Source organism: Gossypium hirsutum, chromosome A05 (genome assembly GCF_007990345.1).
Source record: "Gossypium hirsutum isolate 1008001.06 chromosome A05, Gossypium_hirsutum_v2.1, whole genome shotgun sequence".
NCBI classification, from domain to species: Eukaryota; Viridiplantae; Streptophyta; class Magnoliopsida; order Malvales; family Malvaceae; genus Gossypium; species Gossypium hirsutum.
The window spans coordinates 10,974,227-10,991,362 of NC_053428.1; the positions used below are offsets into that span (position 1 = coordinate 10,974,227).

The following is a 17,136-nucleotide window of genomic DNA, read 5'->3' on the forward strand; positions in this document are numbered from 1 at the left end:
AATTCAGATAAGCTCAAATTTGTAGATAACGGATCTGCTGCTATCCTAACTTCTATAGCTTGAAATTCCTTATTGGTAATTTGCATTACCTGATCATATCAACTTCAAGTCGTTATTAAAATCAAAACAAAGTTGGTATGAACTAATTAATGGGATTTTTAAAAGATTATAGGAATCAAGTAGAAAGTATATTAATGGTTCTGGATTAAGACCTGAATCTTACTTAAGTCAGTCAAAAATTAACTCAACTGGAAAGCCCCCACCCCTCCGCCAACAACAAAGACAAACAAAAAACTTAAAGAATTTGCGAGCCACGCTCCATCAAAAGCCGTAGTCAATCACCTGGTACGGCATTGATCAAATCCTTTAATGAAGAAATGAATGGCATCAAAGGTCTGACCTGCCTCGATGTTTACACACAAAAGTGACCGGTTTTATCGAGCCTAAAAGAACAACTTGTTGAGGGCAAACTGCTGGACCAAGCTATTAAAGCCTACATCTCCAACACAGTTATCCATCTTGAAGGGCCCTCAGAATTGGGCTTCACATACTTAATTCGTAATCCCTTGCTCAAGAGGCTAAGTGAGGCATCGGGTTTCCCCCTTTTACATGCCATAAGAAAGAAGCCTAATACAACAACCCAGATTCATGAGGATCAATTTTCTCAAGATTTAGGCCCATTCATGCCCTATTTGAAAATCATCAATGCTCTTGCAACGGTGAGACTGAGAACCCAGAATCCCCCACAGACTTGTTTATTCATTTTAACAGAAAAAGGCTATGATATAGTTTTTCTATTACGTTTTGTACCAGCCTCTCTTTTTATCGAGGGGAAAAGCCGAAAGGGAAAAGAAAACGCCAGCTTTGATTAATTGAAGAAGTAAGCAGTTAATGGTTGCAGATGCAGAAGAATAAGCTCGGCCACCATCTTTTATCTCTAGCGAGATACTACTCCAGAGTGGCTCCGCCTCCACCTGCTTATGCCGACCCAGTCATCCGTGTCTCTAATAACGTGGCTTACTTGGGCAGTCCTAAACAGGGTCCAAAGCCACGCCAACTTCTTTCCTTGCCCCCTTTCCCTGGTCATCATTTGCCCGGAAAGAACTCTGCTACTGGTCGTGTCACTGCTATCAGCTGGCTCAAGTATTACTTTGATGAAATTTCAGACTCCGCCATTCAGTCCCATTTTAACAACGGCCTCGTGAGTATGCCGAACTATTGAATTTTCTTTTAGAAATATAAATATATCCATTGCTTTGCTCGATGCTATAGGCCAATTAATCCTCTCTGCTGCTTACCTTTCTCAGCATTCAATAGATGTATGTATTGCCTTCTTGTTGTAGGTTAAGATCGAATCCTCAAATCCTAATGCAGCCGATTCTTTCATAGAAAGGGATGGGCAAATGAAATCCTTGAGAAAGGTACTGATTCTAAGCATGTTACCCTTAATCCCAGAATTTTACTAAAAAAATAAAAGAAATTTCCTTTTTTTCTTGGGTCCTTGTCTATAATATGCCCTTATGTGGGGGTTTAATTACTCTGCACTTATACAGCTTACCTACAGATCAAGCATAATGAGGTGATGGAAGTAGGGGCAAGAGTTTGGGTACCTGTATCCATTGCGGAGACTCGAGTCTCAAGGAGATTTGACTGTATACCGAGTGGGACTCTTCATCCTAATGCTGATGAGATTGACTATTTGCGAAGGCTTGTCAAGTACAAGGCATGTGTTGAGTTTAACTGCTTGTTGGTATCTTTTATCAATCTCTTATTGACAAATGTATATGTTTGTGCTTGTTTGTAAACCTGTCAGTTGATGTGTGTCCTTCTTAATTCCTATATTACTTTTCACTTGATGGATTATGTGCTCTGAGTTTTTTGCTTCATTCTGAATTGTTTTTCAAGTTGTTCCCGTTTTTATTATTGCTGTTTAATGTTTCAGGACTATGCTATACTTGTACTAAATAAACCCCCCAAGCTGCCAGTAAAGGTTTGGTCATATTGTTTAGGGCATTTGTGTTGTTTTCTCTGTATATTGTGTTTCCTCTTACTTTGTTTTGTAACAATATCTTCAGGGAAGTCTGCCTGTGCATAACAGCATGGATGCATTAGCAGCGGCAGCTTTGTCTTATGACTATGACGAGGGTCCTAAACTGGTACGCTCATTTTTTGTAGATTATATGGTGAATACCTTTACCATACCTGGTTTCTTTTTTGTCATTATTATCGGCATATATCAGTAGTAGTGAAAAGTTCAATGCTTTTCATGATAATCTGGTATATGATAAAAAAAATTGGCTTGAATGCTTAAATTTTGGATTTAAGCTGAAGATGAGGTCCTTGTTTGAGAGAAACATTAGGATCGTGGTGGAATATATGGGATGAATAATAGCTTGGCATCACACTTGTAGGTAGATAGATTTTAATGTAGTTGCACTTTTATATGTTTCCTCTAATCTCTGTGTGCATGCAGTATGCACACAAGCACCCTTTTCTGTTTGAGTTTATAATTCTTTCTTGAAAGGTTCTTGACTTCTTCTTAGACATCCATACCATGGTATTTGATTTTTATTTTTATTTGCTTCAATCATGCAAAGAAACCATGTCTCATTATTTCATGGGAGGAACATATATTTTTCTGCTTACTTGGTTAAAACTTTATCAATCTTAAGGGACATGTTTTGAAATAGGATCAAGAATGAACCAAGTTTTTTTTTTTTTTTTTATTTCTTCTTTCCTTTTTCATTATCATTTATTGAAGTTTCAAGTTAGTTGGACCTCTTATATATTTTATCAAGTTGAAGTAATTTTAGTTTATTTCATTGGTTCATTGTGGTTAAACTGTAAATCTTGAGAGTAATGAAGATTAAGATGTTAATAACTTTTTGAGGGTTGATGATGCTTCTTATTCAGCTAATTGTTGAAAAGGACATATGTGGTATCTTGAATTTTTGTGTACTTGGGGTAAGGCTCAGTGGATTAAAGTTATATGTCCAAAGATTTTCTTCTAGTTGTAAGTGAAATGTAGTTTGTAGCTATTAATGAGTTGTGATTTAATTTAGAGTTTTCTTTTGCTTGCTGGTAAGCCATTTTTCTCCATCTTTTCACTTAGGCTGCTTTTCTTGTCAACTTCTGTCAGGTGCATAGGCTTGATAGAGAAAGCAGTGGTCTCCTCTTAATGGGAAGAACTAAAGAAAGCATAAGTCATCTTCATTGGCTGTTCAATGACATAAATCCAGCAAAGTCCTCATGTAAGGTACATGTACCCTAAGGAAAACAAATTGTCAAATGCCTGCTACCCATATTCCATCTTATTGTTATTATGCTTTTTGTTTAGTTAGCGCAATGGCTGCCAACTTGTACAGCATTATAAACTGCTGGTTGAACACTTTTGTTCTTTTAGTTTACAAATATTCTGTTGCCACATTTAGGCTTGGAATGATGCTTGTGATGCAAAGTTTCAGCGCTATTGGGCATTGGTGATAGGCACTCCAAAGGAGAATGAAGGCTTAATTCGTTCTCCTCTTTCAAAGGTTCTCTTTTGCCAATTAGTCTCTTTGCCTCTTCCTTAACTAGCACTTTAATCATGTACCTTTTGTTGTTTTTTTTTTTAGATTCTTCTTGATGATGGTAAGACTGAGAGGGTCATCTTGGCTCAAAATGTGGGTTTAGAACCTTCTCAAGAGGCTGTGACTGAATATCGGGTATTAGGTCCTATGATAAATGGATGTTCGTGGGTTGAACTGCGCCCACTTACTAGCAGGAAGCACCAGGTACCATATCTATCTCTCTATTTCTTTCGCTGCCTTCTTATTCAAGTGATGTGTGCAGGCAATTTGTAGTTTTAGAATCATATAGAGAAGGTGACAACTATAGTCTGCAAAGAATGTGTATACACGTATACCTCGACAAACAGGCTCTTGATGATTAGGGAAGGAAATAGGAGGAGCTTATTCGGGGTGATAAAAAGGGGGGGGGTTGACTTTTTGTAGTCCAGAAGTAGCTGGCAAATACCTATAAGGCTATAATGAATCTGTCTGTGTCCTACCTTCAAAGAGTTTTTACTTCTCCTATCAGGTCATCAATTATAGTTAATCCTCTCGTACTTCCAATTTTGTTCAGCTCCGTGTACACTGTGCAGAAGCTCTAGGGACTCCTATAGTTGGTGACTATAAGTATGGCTGGTTTGTTCACCGGCAATGGAAGCAGATGCCTCGAGTTGATATTGAGCCAAGGACGGGGAAACCGTACAAGTTACGAAGGCCAGAAGGTCTGGATGTTCAGAAAGGAAGTGTGTTGTCCAAGGTTCCCTTGGTGCATCTGCATTGCAGGGAGCTTGTACTTCCAAATATTGCAAAGTTCCTTCCACTGTTGAGTAATAATGCAGAAACCCTTTCTCCTGGACTAAGTGGCAAGCCTGATCTCCTGCGCTTTGTAGCATCAATGCCTAAACACATGAAAATTAGTTGGAACTTGATGTCATCCTATTTAGTGTAAATATCCAAGATTTCAACTTTGATGGTCTCATCTTTACATTCATTGATTTTATCTTCTGCTGCGACTTCAATTTTGTTAAGATCATTACAAATTTGGATCTAGGTTGTTTTTGTTCTTTTTTCAGTGTGGGCAAGGATTTTTGTAATTCAAGATGGTTAGATCTGGTTTGGATTATTATTTATTTAAAAAAAAAAGTTGATTGTAAAAACATGAAAATGTTAAGATATGATAGTTTTTAATATTTATTATTTTTAAATGATGAAACGGGCTTTCAGATTTGATCCAATTTGGATCCATCTATAGTTTGAGAGATTTACAAAGAATGAAAAGATAATATTTTCATATAATACTTTGTTAATGAATGAGGTAAAATTAAAATATTATTAGGTTTCTCATTCTCGTTAATCGATGTCTAAAAAATCAAATTTATTTTTGATGAACATAAATTTTAAATTTTATTTTATTGAGGGTATAAAGTTATTTTCTTTGATAAACAAATAGACATAAGTAGATCTTTTTTTGTTTGTTTGTTTGTTAGTTATTTTAATATACTATAATATTTGTTGGTTTAACCATAAAAGTATTTGGAAACAACTAAAATTCAAGAATATCGTTTATATTTTTTTTCGAAAAATAAAAATATATTCATTTTTAAATATTTCTATGTTGTTTTTATCTATTTTAAAATCTATACCAAACATGAAGATGATTGACAATGTTTATTTACTTTAACTTATATGATATTAAAAATTCTATGAATATAAATTTTTTTAGGGTCTTTGAATTTAATTTTAAAATCTAGATATTCTCATTTTTATTATATATTGATTAAGTTGGATATAGCCACAGCTGTGTCTTCGGAATCGACTAGTTTAATTTAGACAAGTTTCCTTTTATTTGTTTTCCAATTAATAGGCAGGTTTTATTAGAATTATTTTAATTATTTTTGAAACTAATGGCTTAAGAAATAGGCCAATTATGGGATAGGAAGTCTAGAGTCTCATAGGCCTGAACCGTTATTATTAGGTTTTGTATTTGACTTCTTTGTTTATTTAAGTCTAGCCAATTATATTTAAAAATATAAATAAATAAATAAGACAAAAATTTTCTTAATTGGAATTAAAAAATTTTACTGTAGCTTAATACTTTGGATAAACTGTTAAAATAGTCATTGTTGTTTGACTTAGATTACATTTTAGTCAGTTATGTTTGAAATATTACATTTTAGTCACTTATGTTATGGTGTTGTAACATTTTAATTACTGAGCGTTAGTTGTCATTAACGGTGTTAATGGTGTAATGGTAAGCTGACGTAGCACATTAAATTATCATTTCAAACTAAAATTTTAGGTTCAATTATACATTTGGTCTTTGTATTTTTTTTTATTTTGAGCAATTTAATTATTTTTTTTATGTTATTTGAACTTTCCTTTTTTTCTTATTCTCTTCTCCTTCTCTCTCTATTTTTTTCCCTTCTCAATTTCTTTTGACGTAGTATTTTTTATGTTTTTTATTTGCTAAAACTAGTCCCTATACTTATATTTTTTAACAGTTTTATCTTTTTCTTTTTCTTTTTTCGTTTCCTTGTCTTCTTCCCCTCTATTCTTCTCTCTTCTCGTATTCTTCACTGCAGAAACATATTATTTGTCCGCCAAATAAACCAAATCATTGCTTCTTTCACATGATTTATAAATTGAATTTCATTGAAAATTGAATATCAATCATTCTTAATCAAAACTCGATTTGAATATAACCTAATTTTGAAACTAGAATTGGATATAACTAATCAATATAAAAATCATATCCTTAATCAAATCTAGACATAATTTGAATTCTTTACATTCAAAATAATTTTTTTGTTTTCCAAATTTTTATAAAATCGTGTAGATTATTTCTTTCATTTTCTAACGAATAAAATTAAGCAAACGATAAAATTAATCTAAACCTTTTTGGATATTCCCAAGTAAGCTTGATTGGAAGTCGAGTATGGATGAATCGAAGAAAAAAAGGGAGCATGGAATCAAACTAGTTTGGATAAAGTTGAGGGTAAGTTCTGTATGGGGGTCGTTTTAATCATTGAGAGTGTAAAGCTCATTTGAAGAATCCATGAAATAATGTAGTTTCGAGAGTGCGAGAATGTCGTAGATAAGATAAATAAGGTGGTCATGGGGGGTTGGTTTGGACGTTAAGGGAATGAGCTCAGGAAACTTTGTTGAGAGTGGACTACCACAAGTCACGATTAACGACATATTCGAGTGAGGCGAGCTTGTCTGACTAGGTCATTGAGAGATCCAAATTGGTTCATTAAAGCGATAATGGACAATGAGAGTTTATAATTGTAGGGTGAGAATATGCGAAAGAAGTTTGATTTCGATTTCGATTTCAACTTTTGCATTTTTTTCATGAACATAAAAAAGTTTTAACAAAAGGAAAATATAGAAAATATAGAAAAACTATATTAAAAAAGATAGAGAATGGAAGAAAACAAAGAGAGAACTAGAAGAGAATGGGAAAAAAAGAAGAAAAGTTAAAAAAACATAAAAGAAAAAAATTAAATTTCTCAAAATGAAAAAATATAGGAATCAATTACATAATTTAACCTAAAATTTTTATTTGAAATGATGATTTAATGTGCCATGTGAGCTTACTGTTATACCGTTAACAGAAATTAACGACTTAGTGACTAAATGTTACAACACGTTAACATAAATAATTAAAATGTAGCATTTTAAATATAAGTGACTAAAATGTAATATGAGGTAAACAAAAGTGACTATTTTGACAGTTTAACCTAAAACTTTTTAACGATGGTTATTTATCCAACGGTCTGTGTTGAAGCCGCCGAATAAAAGGACGAGATTACACTTGCACTGCACGCACTTAGCCAAAAAAACATTTTGTTTTGAACGATAGCCAAAAACATTAAAAAAGTGGGAAACTAGGGTAATACCAAAATTTGGATTAGCCAACTTTGTATTGTAAACCCTTTGCCAACGCCGTCGCAGTACTCTCTGAACCGATGGCGGACCAATCTCCTGCGGATCAGACCCCACCGTCCTCCGGCATGCAGTCTCTCTCCGTCGATTCTCAACCCCCCTCCTCCTCTTCAACTCCACAGTGAGTCATTTTCGTTGTAATTTTAGTTTTTTCTTTTGCTGTTTCTTTATAGATGGAAATCGAGTAAATATATTTATATATTTTGAAATCATTGTTTCAGGATGAGTTTAGAAGAAAAGTTTAAGATTATAAGAAGTGTAGGGGAAGAATGTATTCAAGAGGATGAACTGCTAAATCTTCTAAATCACAAACCTGAACCCATTTGCTATGATGGCTTCGAGCCTTCTGGCAGAATGCACATTGCTCAGGTATTCTACTTTCTTTCTTTTTTTCATTTTTAGAATCTTTAAGTATTTTTTCCCTCAAAAATTTCTAGTCCTCTTATATTGAATTCTCTGTAGATGTAGGGATTGAATCTCAGAATTGAACCAACTCTTTGATGGATTTGATTTATACAGAAAAGCTAATTTTGGGTTTGTTTATTTATTCCTAGCACATCATAACAGATTGAAAGTTGACAATTTAACTTTATTCTGATTATTTGACTTCAAAGTTTTAGCTTCTTCGTATCTATTTTAATGATTTAATTGTTCTTTTTTTAACAATTGCTATATGCATATTTCCCTTTCAATAAATTTATGCTGTTTGCTGCATTTGTTTTCAGATCTAAGTTCTAACATGCTTCTTTCATTCACTTTGTTTATTCATATACTGTGGCTCTACATTAGATTTATTGTGTTTCTTTTTAAATGTTTTCTCCCTCTTCCACTGAATTTTCTTTTGTTGTTTGTGGTAAACAGGGAGTTATGAAGGCAATAAATGTTAACAAACTGACCTCTGCTGGGTGTAGAGTAAAAATCTGGATTGCAGATTGGTTTGCACAGCTAAACAATAAAATGGGTGGTGACTTGAAGAAAATCAAAGTAGTTGGACAGTATTTGATTGAAATCTGGAAGGCAGTTGGCATGGACCTGAATGAAAAGGTTGAATTCTTGTGGTCTTCAGATGAAATTAACTCCAGGGCATCAGAGTATTGGCCACTTGTGATGGATATAGCTCGCAGAAACAAGCTGCCCAGGATAATGAGGTGTGGGGCTAATAAGATCTTTTTGCTTTGTTTTATTAATATTTGTAGTAATTCTTTTGTTGACTCCGAATACAAAATGTGTTTTTCTAGGTGTTGTCAAATTATGGGCCGTAGTGAGCAAGATGAGTTGTCAGCTGCCCAAATTCTTTACCCATGCATGCAGTGTGCTGACATATTTTTCCTTAAGGTGCTTCTGCTTTGGATTTATCCTTTCCTGATTCCGAGGCTTTTAGAGAACTTTAGGTAGATTTATAAGTAAATATCAATAAAAGTGCGAGTGTCACTCTGTTTCAAGTTACTTCTATGAATTACTCAATTTCTTAACCATATAAATGCTTATTAGGTGTATTTTCTAAGTGATATCCATTGTTTCGTTTTCTTTTTCTAATTGAGAATTTTCATTAGGACATCATTTGGTATCCTTTTGTTGGAGTAATTGGATTTTTTTCTCAATGTGTCCAAATAAGGAAAGTTCCAATTTCTGATTGAAGATCCAAATGTACTATTATATTCCTCTACAGAGCTATTTTAAGTTTGACAGTTTAAGTAGAGAACAACTGTTAAGGATCTCCAGCATTGTTGCTATTGATCTCCTTCCATTTTTCTGCAGTTCATACTGGACTATTTTTTACAAGCTGTACCCTTGCTTGTGTACATTCTATGTTTTCTTGTAGGTTATAATGTTAATTCAAACTTTTATTTATCTAAAACTACTGTAATTGCTTTATGTGGACAGGCGGACATTTGCCAGTTAGGCATGGATCAAAGGAAGGTTAATGTGCTTGCAAGAGAGTACTGTGTTGACATTAAGAGAAAAAACAAACCAATTATTTTGTCTCATCGTATTTTCCTACTTCAATATCTATTTTGGTTCTTTTGCTCATTTTCTTTTTCTATTTATCTTAGTTGCTCTTGGTTTTCATGATGTGCAGATATGCTTCCTGGTCTCCAGCAAGGACAGGAGAAAATGTCCAAAAGTGATCCATCGTCATCAATCTTCATGGAAGATGAGGAGGTAGTCTGTCTTTGACTGGGTTGATTAATAATATCTGGGTTGCCTTTCTAGAAAAGAACTCAGAGTCTGATGAGTGTCCAGAATCTTTGAGTCATGTACTGATACTTTCTTATGATTTGTGATACAGGCAGAAGTGAATGTGAAAATAAAAAAGGCATACTGCCCCCCTAAAATTGTTAAGGGCAATCCGTGTTTGGAATACATCAAGTACATCATATTCCCATGGTTTAATGAGTTCAGGGTGGAGCGCAATGCAGACAATGGTGGTGACAAGTTAGTGGTTCCATACCTTTTCACTTATATCCCACAATAAGAATGGATGGGCCATTTTGGAAATTAATGCTTATGCCTTCACATTGGAAGTTTCAGAACTCCTTTAGGCTTTAATTCACTTTATTATTTGTATAACAAGCTATTTCTTATCTGTTATTATCATGCTATTTTAGTGTGGCATAGCACTGATGTGTTTATCATTTCATTCAGGACTTACAAGGATTTTGAGGAGCTTGTTTCTGACTATGAGAGTGGAGGGTTGCATCCTGGCGATTTGAAACCTGCTCTTTCTAAAGCTTTAAACAAGATACTACAGGTAAGCATGTTTTTACCTTTTGCTTTTATCTCCCTCCTGCTGTTAATAACTAGGTAATGCATGAAGAAAATACCTAAAACCCTCTGTCAACACTATCCTGGTTAAACTCTACAATTAGCTACACCTGGCTTTGTATTAGCTTTTTTCACCTTACCAAAAAGGGTGCTTAGGAGCATCAACTGTGTTTGTTAAAAAGTGCAAAGCTCAAAAGGGTTTGAATTGAGTTGTTTTTGTCGTAGGCGCATGCCTTAACAACACTCTGCATTAGTTTCTGCTGTTAATAACTAGGTAATGCATGAAGAAAATATCTAAAACCTTGTCAGCACTATCCTGTTGCAACTGACTCCAGTCACTGGCATACAAATTTTTCGGTTAAACTCTACAATTAGCTGCAACTGGCTTTGTATTAGCTTTTTTCACCTTACCAAAAAAGGCGCTTAGGAGCATCAACTGTGTTTGTTAAAAAGTGCAAAGCTCAAAAGGGTTTGAATTGAGATGTTTTTGTTCTAGGCGCATGCCTTAACAACACACTGCATTTAGCTTCTGTATTTTATTTTTATTTTTCCTATTTTTAATGTTATAATCCTGCATCCATGGAAGCTAAATTTGTTGCACAGGACCCTTGGTATAAGGGTAGGTAAATATGTCAAAGTTTTTAGTGTGTATATATACCAAAACGAATATTGTGCCGAGTAATGTCTTGATGGACCTTGCGTAGTCATTTAAGTTTACACTTTATTTCATTTTATTTTCTAATTATGTAATGAGAGAGACTTATTTTGTTCTGAAGTTGTATTCTTCATGCTAAATAGAGTTTATTTACCTGGATAAAGATAAATTAACCCTTTTGGTCTTTATTTTTCTTCTACAATTATGCTCAAAATGAACAAATTATGAAATAAATTAAGATGAGAAAGTATAAATTACATTATGAGTTTATTTGCTTGTAATGTTAAGTTGGTAATATTAATTTTGAGTATAAAATAAAATGACATTTTCAAGAATTTGTGAAAATTTGCTTATTAACGAGACGGAAAGTTCTTGAATGAATGATTATTCAGCTACATGCCGTGTCACTCCATGAGTATGCTGTTCCGTCTTTCCCGTTATTCTAGCAAAAGGTTGGCAAACTAATTGGGAGGAATGGAGTAGCATGAGACAAATCCTTTTTGACTTGTTTTCGATGTTGCTTTGTTTTATGTTTTTGTGCTTGTGATCATGTTTTTTGGGACACTAAAATTTGGGAGAAGGGGATCGGTTTATAGGATTTTGAACCCTGGACTTTGATGCAGACTTTGCACATGATTCCTTCACAAGTCTTTTTATCACTAGACGAGTAGCTTGTGGGCATTTTGGTTCATGGCTTCTCATCTTTTGCATCTGAGTTGCTGTTGTTGGAAGCTTAATGCCATTGAGCTTTGTCATAATATTCCTGCTAGTCAATGTTGAACTCATGAAAGATCTTGTCATGGCTTTATAATGCTGCGGGCTAAATAATGTAAAAGATGCGGTTTCTCATGTTATGTTCGATGATTCTAGTGGTGCAACTTACATACAACAGTCGTGGAACACCTTATTTTGTTTACATGCCTATGAACTAATTTACTTTGTGAATCCTTTATCTACAGCCGGTTCGTGATCACTTTAACAAGGATGCTAAGGCCAAAGATCTGCTCAAACGGGTTAAGGTATTGATGAGTATTTCTTGATTCCATGGATTTTAGTTAATGATGTTTTCATGAGGAATGCTATGCTTGACTGGCTATGCCAGTATTTTCAGCTTGTCAGACATCGTTCTTCATCTCTCACAGCATATGAAACTTGACTTTTTAATATTCTGAATGATGCAGAGCTACCGTGTCACCAAGTGACCTCGATGAAGATGATTATCAACTTCTGCCCTCAGGATTAACTTTTAGTTTTGTTTTATTTATTACATAGCGTATTCAAATGAAAACTTGATCATGCATGTTATATACTTGTTATAGATATACCTCAGCCAGAAGTTTGATTTGGGTATTAATTATTGCTACCCTCTATTGCAAGATGGATTATCGAACTCAATCCTTGATTTTTTAAAGGGATATTATCAATAATATGATCACGATGAGTAGTTTCGTATGAAATGATAAAGCTATTGTTTTTTAAAAATTGTTTTTATTGTACCAAATATATATTTTATTTGTTTTCAGATAAGTTTTTTTTTCAAATAAAATATTAATTTATGTAAAGTTTAGTTAGATATAAACTAAAAGTGAACACGAATACAAATTTAAGGATTGGAATTTATTCGAATGTAATTCAGAAGCTAGTAAAAGTTTTATTTTGGGTACAATAAAAGTTTCTGAACTTTGGATTTAATATTTGTACTACTTATCAGTTAACATGAAACTAAAGAGATAAATAAGTCTGGATATTTAATTCAGTAAAAGTTTGGGTTTGATACACGCTTAGAACTTGGATTTAAGTAGTAAAATGTTTTTAGGTTAAATTCTATTATTACTCTGTCTTAAATTTTATTATTTTTAAAATCTAACATGATAAATATTTTATCATATATGCAATGTTACATTAATTTGTTATTTTCATATATTATTTGTTAAAAATTTAATTAATAGATTAAACATTGATATTACTAAAATTTCAACAAGTAGAATGATTTCGTTGAAAAATATAAATTACATATAAAAGAGAGAAATTTTTAAAATTTAGAAAGTACATATCTTATAATGTTTAAATTTACAATTTTCATAAAAATATAACAATTAATAACATAATTTAATTTTTATATTCTATATTAGTTTGGATTTAAAATTTACTTACATAAAAACAAGTAAGACCAATGAGGTATTTGTCAAGTATTAGCACAGTTGATGATGGAAACTTTGACTTTTGAGTACTTAGAGTTGAGGTGCACCGTATGCAATTATACGTAGTTATACTGTATGTTGTTATGTATGAGTTTTTAGTTTAATTAGTCTGTTTTAATTTATTAGTTTTTTTTTTGTATTTTACTTGTAAACTTAAAAAAAAATAATGAGACCCAATAGCTAGTAGTATAATTTTAAGACTTAAGCAAATATCTAAGAGATTCATTATTATTAGGTTATGGTAGATCTACAGTATAGATAAAAAAATTAATGTAACAAATTTTAAAATAGTTTTAATTGAAATGATGAAGTTAAGACAATGAATTTATACAAAAATTTTTAGATTTTATAAAAATACAATATAATAGATATCTTCAAAATAATATTTATTACTTAATAAAAAATAATAAGATTTTAGTAATTTTATAATACTAAGTCCGCCAAACTCATTAAAATGAGAATATGAAGTTAATGGTCAATTTCCTTGTTATCAGACATTCAATTGAGTGGCGCATCTAAGCAATATATTCTCAAAATATTGTTCATCACATGGAATTTGTAGTTCTCCTGTATTCTGGAATCCAAATTCCTCTGCTACCATATCCATCAAATCTCTAAATTCCGGCATTGTTAAATAACTTGTCGGAATCACAAACCGACGGAGCTCTGGCCCGACATAGACTGCTATGGAGCCTTTAGGGACATGTCCTGAACCCTGGGTACGTCCATCTGATAGTTTTCTGGCCATCAACAGCGAATTCTTTGACATGGACTTGTAATTGCTTCTAGTTAGAAGGTATTGGTGTCGTTGCCATCTCCGAAATAAATTCTTTTGTATCTGTCTTATTATATTTTTACGATTCATAACTATTTGAAATAGGAGATAATATTATTATAAACAACCTTCCGGATTTAGTTTACATTAACCTATTCATACAGTTAATCCAATGCAATATTGAATTGAATTAAATGTAAAAAAAAAAGGAGTCAGGAATTAATATTGAATGCATGCATGCGTGCATGCGTGCATGAAATAATATTATTGACCTGATTCTATCCATGTATTCTTTACGCATGCATGATATAAAGCTATTCGAAAAACAAAATAAAAGTAAGAAAGATAATTTTCTTAATTGAAACTAGCTAAAGAAAGAGATTTACTTATTTAATATACATGTTTTTATTCAAATCAAGAAAAGATTGTATGCCTCACCGAGAAAACCTCTTTCAAAATGCTATAAATATAAATTAAATCAACCCCCCCAAAAAAAAAACATTATACCTTCCACCACAAATATATATGGACCATGCCCTATGTTGGGGTTTGCCTCATCCCTCCCTTATCACTTAATAGTTATTACAACAAACGCCTATTTGTTATTAGTCTTCTTTAATATGATTAACGTTTAAGGGCTAAAGTTTTTCATTGCACAATTAGTTATATGATTCTAATTTACTTATAGTTTGACATGAAATGGTTTAATGTGAATAAAAAATGAATTATGAAAATTGAATAATTAATATATGAATCGTATAAAAAATAAAGCTAGTTATAAAATTGATTTAGTTTTATACTAGTTTAACTAAATTCCTCCTTTAGTAATTAATCAACTCTTAAAGAGGATAAATTTATATTTAAGGTGAATATTTTCATAACTCTTATGTGTTCTTTTTTAATTAATTTAATTTTAACGTTTGTATTTTGTGTTTTATTCATATAAATAATGCAAGTGCAAAAATTTCATCCGGGATAAGCCTATTATGGATTACCATCTGACGTGGCTAAGAATTGTTTTCAACATTTTTGTGTGCGAACTCATTGTAGGCCTCCACTGATCATTACTTGAAACTAAGAAGCTGCTTTGAAAGGGTACAACAACAGGGAAGACAATGGAGGCTTATATTGCCTGCTTTAAAAAAGACCATGTTTGTAATGCATAATAGCAGACTTGAGGAGCTTATTAAAAAGAAATGCTGTAAGTTCATAATTCCAACATAAATAATTATTTTTTTAGTATTTAGTAATATTTTGCATCATAAACAAAAAAAGGGTGGTGGTGGTGGTGGTGGTAGTTTTGGGGGGGGGGGAGATGCAATAGTTTTGGCAGAATAATATTAGTTTGAAAAATATTGGCACGGCTATAAATTCATTCAATAGGCAATTCAAGAAGCGAATTTCAAACCATGTAAACTCACAGTTCATCCAAAAGAAGAAGGGAATCACTACAGAGGTTCAAATTAAACAAAAAGAGTTCATAAATCACTACATATCCAAGCTGAAGCATATATTGGGTGAAAGGGGAAATCTATACCATAAGTGTGGCGGAAACCTTTTCTAAATCCACTCAAGAAATGTATAAACCAATCATACATTACAAATGCAAATGTTAGTATTATTTTATAAATCCAAGTACTTGATTCATGTAAGCTGTGAAGGATGAAGCTTAACTACTCCGGAAGCTCTACTATAAAATAGAACCATCATTATTTGCCTCTTAGGTAGATCAATTGTCGCCATGCATATTTTCAACATTCTTCTTATTTTTCAGCCATTCTACAAATTCCCCTTCATACAAGGATTCTAATCCTATATACAAGGATTCTAATCCTATACTATGTAAAGCTTCAGTTACCTCTAGAAAGACTCTGATGATGATGTAATGCTGAAAATAAAATGCAAAAGTTCTAAGCATAATAACACACAGTATCATACATACTGACAATATGTTTTATCTTTTCTAAAATTTGACTCAAATTCAGTAGCATTGAAGTACTCTAATTCAAATTCCCAAACCAGGATTAGCCAAAAAAAAAAACTGTGACTTGAAAATTTTAATCTAAATGTAATTAAGGAGAAGAAGAAGGCTTGGTAGCAGTCCTAACAGAAGACCAAATCTGAGCGAAACCCTCAAAAACATGAGGCAGAACACTGCAAATTCCATTAAAAGCAGCACCAGAAGCAACCCCAATTGCAAAAGTCTCCAAATAACCAGGCTTGGAGTCGAGCTTCATGTCAACAACAGCAAGCCTGGTGTTGACACTGTCAATCTTTCTGGAAGTTTCGATCAAGAACTTGTCTTTCTTGGGTTTGGAGTTGGAGGAGACGACCCTCATCACCACGTTTTGAAGATCCTCAATGACTTTGATGGAAGCTTCTTGGGAATCGAGGCCTTGGTTTTGGTAATGGGATATCAGCTCCTGGGGTGTTGGAATTTTTCTCTTCGCTTTGCTGCTGCTGTCTCTGTCACTAAGTTTTTGAGGAACAGCATTTGGTGCCGCAGGTTGTTCCATTTTACCTTACAAATGATGGAAGCACTGATGAAAACCCTACAAAATTTGGGGGTTTTGGAAGTGATTTGGGAACGGATAGGACAGCCAGAGATGGCTGATTGGAGGTATAATTTTGTTTTGGGCGGGTTGGGGGGGGGAGTGGGGGTTTTCTCTTAATTTAATAAGCCCATTTTGCTCTTTTTGGCATTAATGGGCCCATGCGCAAAGCTTTTATAAACTTGGCTTCACTTGTTTATTTATTGGAGTAGAAAAACCGTCTAGCTAAAATAAATACAACTAATAAAAATTTTCAATATTAACATTTTAGATATTTTTCATTTTTATTATCGCTTTCTAATTTTTAATATTTACACATTGTATCACTTTAATTCTTAAATAAAAATAATTAAATAAATATATAATTAAATCTTAGTAAATTTATATATATTTATGATTTTGATAAACCAAAAATATATTAAATTAAAATTTAAAAACAATATATAATAATTGAATTAGGAATTTGGACTTGTTGAAACCGCTGTAATCCATCATCACCTTCCATAATAAATAATGATAATAATAATAATAGCAGGTTTGATTCCAGTAATAAAACAACGAATGAAACTGAAAAGTGATATCTTTTTCTTCTTCAAAGATTGGTAGGGACTACGGAGGACATGATACAACAAGAGAAACAATTTTGGTAATACTGTAGAACTAGTTATTATTTTAATTATGTTCCAGAATTTCA

At 32.8% G+C, this 17,136-nt stretch overlaps 3 protein-coding genes across 3 annotated transcripts; 2 read left to right on the forward strand and 1 right to left on the reverse strand.

Moving 5' to 3' along the window:
- Positions 1-721: 721 nt before the first annotated feature.
- Positions 722-4,723, forward strand: LOC107958486 (RNA pseudouridine synthase 3, mitochondrial). Its single transcript, XM_016894269.2, has 9 exons — positions 722-1,201; positions 1,344-1,421; positions 1,565-1,723; positions 1,943-1,990; positions 2,076-2,156; positions 3,140-3,256; positions 3,432-3,533; positions 3,615-3,773; positions 4,123-4,723. Exons 1-9 carry the CDS (start codon positions 902-904, stop codon positions 4,495-4,497), a joined length of 1,419 nt encoding a protein of 472 aa, XP_016749758.1. The 5' UTR covers positions 722-901; the 3' UTR covers positions 4,498-4,723.
- A 2,622-nt stretch (positions 4,724-7,345) lies between these two features.
- LOC107958484 (tyrosine--tRNA ligase 1, cytoplasmic) lies at positions 7,346-12,371 on the forward strand. The gene is made up of 10 exons (XM_016894268.2): positions 7,346-7,614; positions 7,715-7,862; positions 8,355-8,641; positions 8,732-8,828; positions 9,378-9,483; positions 9,574-9,656; positions 9,784-9,929; positions 10,140-10,245; positions 11,874-11,933; positions 12,096-12,371. The coding sequence occupies exons 1-10, from the start codon at positions 7,517-7,519 to the stop codon at positions 12,114-12,116; spliced, it is 1,152 nt and encodes a 383-aa protein (XP_016749757.1). The 5' UTR covers positions 7,346-7,516; the 3' UTR covers positions 12,117-12,371.
- A 3,212-nt stretch (positions 12,372-15,583) lies between these two features.
- Positions 15,584-16,532, reverse strand: LOC107958483 (uncharacterized). Its single transcript, XM_016894267.2, has one exon. It carries the CDS (start codon positions 16,404-16,406, stop codon positions 15,963-15,965), a length of 444 nt encoding a protein of 147 aa, XP_016749756.1. The 5' UTR covers positions 16,407-16,532; the 3' UTR covers positions 15,584-15,962.
- Positions 16,533-17,136: the final 604 nt, after the last annotated feature.